The sequence below is a fragment of the Hemiscyllium ocellatum genome, chromosome 46 (assembly GCF_020745735.1).
Source record: "Hemiscyllium ocellatum isolate sHemOce1 chromosome 46, sHemOce1.pat.X.cur, whole genome shotgun sequence".
In the NCBI taxonomy this organism is placed as follows: Eukaryota; Metazoa; Chordata; class Chondrichthyes; order Orectolobiformes; family Hemiscylliidae; genus Hemiscyllium; species Hemiscyllium ocellatum.
The window spans coordinates 12,766,591-12,777,614 of NC_083446.1; the positions used below are offsets into that span (position 1 = coordinate 12,766,591).

Consider the following 11,024-nt stretch of genomic DNA (forward strand, 5'->3'; position numbering starts at 1 on the left):
CTATTTCTGAGCCATGAGCTTGTTTCCCAAATTGCACACCACAGAAAAAGCAACTCAAATGATGACAATCAGCAGCACAAACACCTGAACTGCCTTAACAATAAATGCCAAAACTGTTCTGGTAAAATGTGACAACTGTTGACATAGTTCACGTACTCATCTGAAGATCATCTCTCATAATGGTAAATATTTGACGTCATAAGTACAGATGGCTCAAACAAAAGTTCATACATGAAATGGAAAGATTCTCCAGCTCTCCATTCACCTGCAGATTGATATTTTCCAGATGATTCTGGACCTAGTTCAATTTAACATTGCCTTTCTTACCCTCTTTGGAAAGTCTATCACTAATATACTTATAATCCACATCTCTCACGCTTCTACAATCCACAGGCTATTACTATGTGCTTGTTTTCTCTCTAGGACTGCATCAGTCATCTCCTGTTATTTGACAAGCATTCAAAAATTGGACAAAGGCAAACCACGGAGTTAAACGCTTAGTGTAGATGGGAAGGATTTAGATTTTTGAGATATTGAGGCCACTTTTGGGAAAGGAGAAAGCTGTTCAGAAGAGATACACTTCATCTGAGCAGAAAAGGAACTAATTTCTTGGCTGAGAGAGTAAATATTGTCAAGGGAGGGGATATAGACTTGTCAGACAGCAAGGGTGGATTGACTAATGGGCCTAGTTTATGAAGTGCCAGAGGGGGCAAAAGAGAAATGGAAAAGAAAGTGAGGGAAGGCTTAAGTGTTGACAATAGACAAAAAAAAGGTCACCTTCCAATGAATGAGAGATAGAGCAAGGTTAAAGTATAGGCATGTAAATGCATATAGTGAACAAAATTGGGGAACTAGAAGCAGAAGTCGCTCTGATGGGATATGACGTATTAGCATTGGCAGAAATGTGGCTCAAGCCTGGAAAGGATTGGATCCTTCACACCCCAAGTTGTAAGGCTTTGAGGAGAAACAGTGGGGATAAAAAGGGAGGAGGTGCAGCAGTCTCAGTCAAAGGTAGTACTTTTGCCCTTGAACAACACGCAGTTCCTGAATTAGAATCTATATGGTTGAAATGAGGAACATGAAAGATGATCTTGCTGAATATTTATTATGGAAGGAAGGATGCACTGGCCCTGGAGCGTGTTCAGAAGAGGTTCACAAGAATGGTCCGAGGAACGGAAAGCTTAACATATGAGGTACATTTGAGGACTCTGGGTTTATAAATTAATGGAATTTAGAAGGATGAAAGGGTATCTAATTGAAACATACAGAATACTGAATGGCCTGGACAGAGTAGATGTTGAGATGTTTCCATTCATAGGAGAGACTAGGACCAGAGGGCACAGCCTTAGAATAAAAGGAAGACCTTTTAGAACAGTGATAAGGAGAAACTTCAGGCAGTGAGTGGGGAATCTATGAAATTCAATGCCACAGAAGGCTGTGGAGGCCAGGTCAATCAGTATATTTAAGACTAAGACAGATAGGTTATTGAGTATTAAGAGGATCAAGGAAAGTGAGAGAATGGAGTTGAGAAACTTATCAGCCATGATTGAATGGCAGAGCAGACGTATTGGGCTGAATGGCCTAATCTCTGCCCCTATGCCTTATGGTCTTATGTGCAGGTGAGGTGGATTGAGGACATGCTAAATTGTCCATCGTGTCCAGGTACATGTAGGTTAGATGGATTAACCATGGGAAATGCAGGAGGAGGTGGGGGGGGAGGAGTTGAGTCTGGGTGGGATGCTCTTCAGAGGGGCAATGTGGACTGGTTCGGCCAAATGACCTGTTTCCACACTGTAGTGATTCTATGTGTTGTTGTTCTATATGATGTATATGGACTTCAGTGAGGCATTTGATAAGATTCCACACGGTGGGCTATTGCACAAAATAAGGAGTTTCAGGATTGAAGGTGATTCAGCGGTTTGGATCAGAAATTGGCTAGCTGAAAGAAGACAGATGGTGGTGGTTGATGGGAAATGTTCATCCTGGAGCTGTTATCAGTGGTGTGCCACAAGGATCGATCTTAGGGCCACCGGTTTGTCATTTTTATAAATGATCTGGACGTGGGCATAGAAGGATGGATTAGTAACTTTGCAGATGACACTAAGGTAGGCAGAGTTGTGGATAGTGCTGAAGGATGTTATGGGTTACAGAGGGACATAGATTAGATACAGAGCTGGGCTGATACGTGGCAAATGGAGTTTAATGCGGAAAAGTGCGAGGTAGTTCACTTTGGAAGAAATAAAAGGAATGCAGAGTACTGGACTAATGGTAAAGTTCTTGGCAATGCAGATGAACAGCGATCTGTGTCCTGATGTATAAATCTCTGAAAGTTGCCACTCAGATTGATCGAGTTGTTAAGAAGGCATATGGTGTGTTGGTGTTTATTGGTAGGGGGATTGAGTTTAGAAGCCACCACGTTATGCTTCAGCTGTATAAGACACTGGTAAGGCCACATCTGAGGTATTGCATGCAGTTCTGGTCACCGCATTACAGGAAGAATGTGGAAGCTATGGAAAGGATTCAGAGGAGATTTACTAGGATGTTGCCTGGTATGGAAGGAAGGTCTTACGAGGAAAGGCTGAAGGAACTGAGGCCATTTTCATTGGAGAGAAAGTGGTTGAGAGGTGACTTACTCGACACGTACAAGATAATCAGAGGGTTAGATAGGGTGGATAGTGAGAGCCTTTTTCCTTAGATGGTGAAGGTTAACATGAGGGACATAGCTTTAAATTGAGGGGTGATAGATTTAGGACAGGTATGAGAGGTAGTTTCTTTACTCAGTAGTAGAGGCATGGAACGGCCTGCCTGCAACAGTAGTAAAATTGCCCAAGTTAAGGGCATTTATATGGGCATTGGACATACATATGGACAATAATGGAACGGCGGAGGTTAGATGGGCATCAGATTATTTTCACAACATTGAGGGCCGAAGGGCCTGTACTGTGCTGTAACGTTCTATATTTGTATTTGGGGAATAGCAATCATAATAAAAGGTTCAACATTAAGTTGGAAAACAATGAAAATCAGTGAATGATTAAGATTCCAGACTGAAACAGGGTAGATTTGAGGGATCCTAAAGTTGAACTGGAGCACATTGATTGAAAATGCATTTTGGGTGATAAAACAATGGATGAAAAATAGGGAGAATTTCAAAAGAGAGATGAAGAGGGTGCAAGCTAGGTACATATCCATGAGAAATAAGTATGGGGTATTCTAAGCTAGAGTACCATTAATAAGGATATTAATGAGAAAATAAGGAAGAGAAAGGAGGCATATAATACACAGTAGGCTGATAAAAGCAGGAGAGATGGTAAGGCTGGAATAACAGAAGCTAAGGGGAAGCATGAGGAAAAGATGGCAGACTGTGCTAAACCAAACAGTAAAATGTTCTTCAAATATATTAATAGTAAAAAAATTAATGAAGGATAGAATAGGGCCCATAAAGAATAAGCAGGGTAAACTACTGACTGAATCAAAGGGTATTGCAGAGGTACTAAATGAATATTTTCCTTTTGTCTTTAGCAAATTCAAAAATGTTGACAATGGCCAAGCCAAAATATGAATGTTGAGAAACTGACCATTATAGTCATAGATTAGGAAGAGGTACTAAAAAGATTGGCAGCACTCCAAGTAGAGAAGATGCCAGGCCCTAATGGGATGCATCCTAAATTGCTGAGAGAAGTAGCAGAATAAATCACAGAATCACTGACAGAAATTTTCCAGGTCCCTCTGAACAAGGATAAAGCCCAGGGACTTAAGGATTGCAAATGTGACACTGCTGTTTAAGAAAGGAGCAAAGAATAACCCAGTAGACTACAGACCTATCAGCTTGACATCAAGAGTGAGAAAACTGATGGAGGCCACAATAAGGTAAACATACATTTAAAGAAGAATAATTTAATATTAGACAGCCAACATGGCTTTGTCAAGTGCAGGTCATGTCTTACAATTTTCTTTGGTGGATAAGGGCAGTGCTATAGTTGTAGTATGTTAGGACTTTCAGAAAGCATTTGATATGGCGCCACAAGTTGAGTTGGCTAGCAATTAGAAATGTTTGGGGTTGATGGATCCTTGGCAGTGTGGTTTAGAAGTTAGCTAAAAGTTAGAAAACAGAGGGTAGGTATGGATGGGCATTTCTCAGTTGGAGATGAATTGAAAGTAGTGCTCCCCAAGAAATGGGACCCTTGCTTTTTCTGATTTATATAAATGATTTGGAGATGTGTGTTGAGGGCAAAATCTCTAAATTTGTTGATGCTACTAAGCCAGGGAGAATACTGAATTGAGAGGTTGACATTAACAAATTGGCCAAATGGGCAGAGATCTATCTGGCAGATAAATAAGAGGCCATGCATTTTGGTAGAAGAAACAGATACAATACCAGCTCATTGATACAACTTTAAGGAGAGTGCAGGAGCAGAGGGACACGGACAATTCCCCCAGGTGAGGGGAAACTGTTGTTAAGTAGGCTTTTATTATCCTTGGGTTTATAAATAGAAGCCTAGAGTATAAAAGCAAGGAAGTGATGCTATACCTCTACACATCATCAATCAGACCACAGGTACGTCCAGTTCTGGACACTTTATTAAATGAAGAATGTGGAAAGAGTTCAAAGAATATGTACTAGAATTATATTGGGAATAGGGATTTTAGATACAAGGAAATATTAGAGAAATTGGGCATATTCTCCATGGAACAGAAAAGATTAATAAGTGACCTCGAGATTTTTCAAATTCGTGAACAATTTTGACAGGATAAAGAAGGATATTCTGTTTCCACTAGTTGTTATGTCTGTAACTAATGGTCACAATTTCAGGACTGTCAGCAAGAGAGCTAGGGGTGAAGGGAGGAGAAACTTCTTTACTAGAATTTTTAGGATTTAGAATTCAGTCTGGGGCTGTGCTGGAGGTGGATTCCGTCGGAGATTTCAAAAAACGAATATACATTTGAAAGTGATGAATTTATTGAGCTACTGAGATAGAGCTGGTGAATCAGACGAGCTGGTTAATTCTTTCAGAAGCCAGTACAATCACAATGGGTCAAACGGTCTCATTCTGCAGTTTCACTGAGGAACTTCTCCACATGCTGAAAGAAGACTATTAATAGCAGAAATATATCCGCTCAGTCACTCATGAACTCGCTGGTGTCTAAGCAGTTGGGATGAATCAATAAATCCCTTCCCGCACTCTGAGCAGGTGAATGGTCTCTCTCCAGTGTGAACTCGTTGATGTTTCAGCAGGTTGGATGAATCAGTGAATCCCTTCCCACAGACGGAGCAGGTGAACGGTTTCTCCCCTGTGTGAACCCGCTGGTGTACAATGAGGTCAGATGACTGCCTAAACCTCTTACCACAGTAGGTGCAGCTGAACGGTCTTTCCTCGGTGTGAACTCGCTGGTGTTTCAGTAGGGTGGACGAATCGGTGAATCCCTTCCCGCACACGGAGCAGGTGAATGGCTTCTCTCCAGTGTGAACCCGTTGGTGAGTCAGTAGATGGGATGAATGAGTGAAACCCTTCCCACATACAGAACAGATAAATGGTCTCTCCCCAGTGTGAACTCGCTGGTGTACAGTGAGGGTGCCCGAGTGCCTGAACCTCTGTCCACAGTAAGGGCAAATGAATGGCCTCTCCTCAGTGTGAACTCGCTGGTGTGTCAACAAGTTGGATGACTGAGTGAATCCTTTCCCACAAACAGAACAGGTGAATGGCCTCTCCCCTGTATGAATTCTCTGGTGTTCAATGAGGTCACCTGACTGTCTAAATGTCTTCCCACAGTAAGTACAGCTGAATGGTCTTTCCCCAGTGTGAACCCGCTGGTGGACAGTGAGGCTGGCTGACTGCCTGAACGTCTTCCCACAGTCAGTGCAGCTGAACGGCTTCACCTCAGCATGAAGTCGCTCATCTGTCAGCACATTGGAGGCATCGACGAATCCATCCTCACAATCAAAGCAGGTCAAGGTCCCCTCTCCAGTGTGACTGCGCCGATGTGTTTCTAGCTGGGATGGGTAACTGAATCCCTTCCCACAGACTCCACATTGCCATGGCTTTTCACCAGTGTGACTGCGTCGATGGATTTCCAACTGGGATGGATAATTGAATCCCTTCCCACAGTCCCCACATTTCCACGGTTTCTCTCCAGTGTGACTATGTCGATGAATTTCTAGCCTAGATGGATAATTAAATCTCTTCCCACAGTCTCCACATTTCCACGGTTTCTCCGTGGTGCAGGCATCCTTTTGACTCTCCAGGTTGCACAATCAGTTGAAGCCTCATTTACTCTCTAAACACATGTACAATTTCTCCCCACTGTGAATGATGCACTGTTGTTTTTTCTTGCTGTGTAACTGTCTAAAGCACTTTCCACAGTCAGTACACTGGAAAACTCTCACTTACATATGTGTCCTGATGCTTTTCCGGCCATACAGATGTTTGAAATCATTTTCCACTTACAGATCAGATAAACACATTCAAAGACTGGTAATATTCAGGTCCTGATGAACCAAGTGACTGTCAGATCTTGGCACAATGTCCAATCCCATCCTTCTAATTTCTGTAAAAGAAGTTTACAAAAGTCATCATTCTAAGTATAGGAGAGAAATCCAGAACAGTCAATGAGTTTCTATACACCATTTTCCCCTCTCGTTTCACCAAAACTACAAATCTCCATCCCACACACTCATCTTCATCTCTGTGCTAAAATCCAATAAAGCACTGGAAATACTTTTCTGTACTCTTTAACATGAATTCACTTCAATCATTAATCATGGCAGAACATGAATATAAAGGTCCCTGACCAACAGTACAGAATAGTAGACAACAGTCTCATATCTAAAAGTGACCGCATAAACATTAAATGAACTGAGAAACAGTTTTTCCAAGCACCCCATTGTTCCTCCTGTCCCTCGCAAAAACTAAAAACCTGGAATTAATCTCATGAGCCATTATGGTTCTGATTCACTTTCTGAGCAAGTCTAATTAAACGTTGAGAAGATAAACACCTAGGTTGATAGGTTTGCTTGCTGAGCTGTAGGTTTGATATCCAGATGTTTCATTACCTGGCTAGGTAACATCATCAGTGGTGACCTCCAAGTGTTGTCTCCTGCTTCCTATTTATGTCTTTCTCCTGGATGGGGTTCCTGGGGTTTGTGGTGAAGTCATTTCCTGTTCATTTTCTGAGGGGTTGATAGATGGCATCTCGATCTATGTGTTTGTTTATGGCATTGTGGTTGGAGTGCCAGGCGTCTAGGAATTCTCTGGCATGCCTTTGCTTAGCCTGTCCCAGGATAAATGTGTTGTACCAGTCGAAATGGTGGCTTTTTTCATTCATGTGTAGGGCTACGAGGGAGAGAGGGTCGTGTCTTTTTGTGGCTAGCTGATGTTCATGTATTCTGGTGGCTAACTTTCTTCCTGTTTGTCCCATGTCGTGTTTGTGCCAGTCCTTGCATGGAATTTTGTAGACGATGTTGGTTTTGTCCATGGGATGTACTGGGTATTTTAAGTTTGTTAGTTTTTTGTTTGAGAGTGTTGGTGGGTTTGTGTGCTACTAGGATTCCGAGGGGTCTTAGTAGTCTGGCTGTCATTTCTGAAACTCCTTTGATGTATGGTAAGGTGGTTCAGGTTTCTGGCTGTGTTTGGTCTGCTTGTCGTGGCTTGTTCTTGAGGAATCTGCGCACTGTATTTTTTGAGTATCCGTTCTTCTTGAATACGTTGTATCGGTGGTTCTCCTCTGTTTTGCGTAGTTCATCTGTGCTGCAGTGTGTGGTGGCTTGTTGGAATAGTGTTCTGATACAGCTTCATTTGTGTGTGTTGGGATGGTTGCTGGTGTAGTTAAGTATTTGGTCAGTGTTTGTCGGTTTTCTGTATACACAGGTTTGTCGCGGAGATCCCATCACTTTCAACAACATAGTCTACAAACAAACCAACAGCACACCCATGGGATCTCCGCTATCAGGATTCATAACGGAAGCAGTAATGCAAAGACTAGAACAAACAGCCCTACCAACTACCAAACCAAAAATCTGGGTCTGCTACATAGATTACACATTTCCCATCACAACAGGAAACAAGATAGAAGAGACATTTAACAGCATCAACACCCTCACAGGCATAAAGTTCATCAAGGAGGAAGAAACCGACAACAAACTCACATTCCTGGACGTCACAGTCGAAAGAAAGGACAACGGAGAACGACAAACCTGCATATACAGAAAACCGACAAACACTGACCAAATACTTTACTACACCGCAACCATCCCAACACACACAAACGAAGCTGTATCAGAACACTATTCCAACGAGCCACCACACACTGCAGCACAGACGAACTACGCAAAACAGAGGAGAACCACCGATACAACATATTCAAGAAGAACGAATACTCAAAAAACACAGTGCGCAGATTCCTCAAGAACAAACTACAACAAGCAGACCAAACACAGCCAGAAACCCTAACCACCTTACCATACATCAAAGACGTTTCAGAAATGACAGCCAGACTACTAAGACTTCTCGGAATCCTAGTAGCACACAAACCCACCAACACTCTCAAACAAAAACTAACAAACTTAAAAGACCCAGTGCATCCCATGGACAAAACCAACATCATCTACAAAATTCCATGCAAGGACTGCCACAAACACTACGCAGGACAAACAGGAAGAAAGTTGGCCACCAGGATACACGAACACCAGCTAGCCACAAAAAGACATGACCCTCTCTCCCTCGTAGCCCTACACACGGATGAAAAAAGCCACCATTTCGACTGGTACAACATATCTATCCTGGGACAGGCTAAGCCAAGGCATGCCAGAGAATTCCAGGCACTCCAACCACAATGCCATAAATAAACACATAGATCTAGATGCCATCTATCAACCCCTCAGAAAATGAAGAAGAAATGACTTCACCACAAACTCCAGGAACCCCATCCAGGAGAAAGATATAAATAGAAAGCAGGAGACAACAGCTTCGCTTCACTCAGAGGTCGCCACTGATGATGTTACCTAGCCAGGTAATGAAACGTCTGGATATCAAACCTACAGCTCAGTGAGCAAACCTACACCCTTAATCTCAACCTGAGCTACAAACCTTGCACAAGATAAACTGTTGGCAATCCCTGCTCCAATCTCCATTCCCGAGCTACTGCCTCCATCATTTTCCATGGAACACTGAAATTCTGCCAGCCTGTTCACAGCCTCTGATCACGTGCGCCATGACTAAGATCACCTGTTTACACCTCAATAATAGTATCCAACCTTATTCCTGACTCAGTGAATCTGCAGCAGAAACCCTTATTCATGTTTTTGTTACCTCCTGGCTTGACTGTCCCAATGCAACCCTTGTTGGTCTCCCACATTACCCTCTAGACATTTGAAATCATCCAAAATGTTGTTGTTGGTAACTCACAGCAATTCCCATTTCCCATCATTCCTGTGCTCACTGAGCTAAACAAGCAACATCTCCACTCCTTCCCCCTCCTTGTGCTCTAACTCCATAAGCCTCTAAGATACTTCTCCTCTGATAAACCTAACACTCTTGCACAATCCGAATTTTCATTGCTCCACCATACGTGCTGGAATTCCCTCCTTAAACCTAACTTTTCTCTCTTAACCCTTCTTCTATCACCAAGTGTTTTGATCATCTGCACAGGTACCTCCTGACCCTCCAAGTAACTATTTGTTTTACCTCATTGGCTGTGAAGTTCACCAGGGTGATTTATTATGACAAAGGCATTGTATAGACAGAAATGGTTATTGTTGCTGCTGACTGCACCCCTTGCCTCCCATTTTATAACAACCCAATGATTTTCCCCAGACACTCTCTCTCGTTTATTGCTCCTGTGGGATCATCATTCAGTTTTCTGATTCCTGATGAAGGGCTCTGGCCCGAAACGTCGAATTTCCTGTTCCTTGGATGCTGCCTGACCTGCTGTGCTTTGACCAGCAACACATTTTCAGCATCATTCAGTTTTGCCAACCCATGAAGGTGAGGGTTGCGCATGCGCAGCATACCATCCTCAGCAGCATGGCGGCTGGCGATACGCCTGAGCCCTCGGCAGCCGTTAACTTGGGCCTGTTTTCTGAAGAGAACTCGCCACTGGCTCCTGCTCTGAGTGAACACCGAACGGGAGCTTATTATTCGGGGTTTAAGGCTTACACTGAGTCTGTGTGAAGCCTCTCGTCAGTTCACCGAAAGGGTTTTCCTCCACCACCACGAATTCCAACCGACCACTGGTGTCCTGCTTCAGTTCCTCACTGCGCATGCTTAGCTCGCGCCGTCCCGGTGATTGACGGTAGCCTCCAACCAATACGAAGAGAGGGCGGAGCTGGAGGGTTGGTTGTGAGCCTCTATTCTTCCAACCAATCGGAAGGGAGGGGGCGGGCCGGAATCCGCCTATCGCTCATTGGTTGAAACTGATATTCATTTGCAAGTTTGATTTGTGCTGAACCCCAGGAGGAAACTAGAGCTTCAACTTTCTGGCCTCAAAAAGATGGAACCCTTGGGCTGGAGAAAACATTTCGACGTTTGTTACCGAAATGGGGCATATGATGAGACAAGTCAAGAGCCGATTTAAAGGAATGACTGGCAGACAATGTGGGTGGCACGGTGGCACAGTGGTTAGCACTGTTGCCTCACAGCGCCGGAGACCAGGGTTCAATTCCCAACTCAGGCGACTGTCTGTGTGGAGTTTGCACATTCTCCCAGTGTCTGAGTGGGTTTCCCTCCGGGTGCTCCGGTTTCCTCCCACAGTCCAAAGATATGCAGGTTAGGTGAATTGGCCGTGCTAAATTACCCATAGTGTTAGGTAAAGGGTTAAATATAGGGGTATGAGTGGGTCCCGCTTCAGCGGGTTGGTTTGGACTTCTTGGGCCGAAGGGCCTGTTTCCACACTGTAAGTAATCTAATCTAATCTACAATGGAATGTCACCATTAGAATAAGGAGAGTACCAGGTTTTCAATAAATGAACTGGCAGTATAATCCTGTCATCATTCAGAACAACAGAATGTAAAGGAACAACGATCTTAAAG

The 11,024-nt window shown here is 43.4% G+C and overlaps 1 protein-coding gene across 1 annotated transcript; it reads right to left on the bottom strand.

The window, feature by feature from the left end:
* Positions 1-3,416: 3,416 nt before the first annotated feature.
* Positions 3,417-10,257, bottom strand: LOC132836200 (gastrula zinc finger protein XlCGF57.1-like). Its single transcript, XM_060855529.1, has 3 exons — positions 10,220-10,257; positions 10,007-10,103; positions 3,417-6,238 (listed from the first exon to the last, which is right to left on the bottom strand). The coding sequence occupies exons 1-3, from the start codon at positions 10,255-10,257 to the stop codon at positions 5,123-5,125; spliced, it is 1,251 nt and encodes a 416-aa protein (XP_060711512.1). The 3' UTR covers positions 3,417-5,122.
* Between the last annotated feature and the right edge of the window lie 767 nt (positions 10,258-11,024).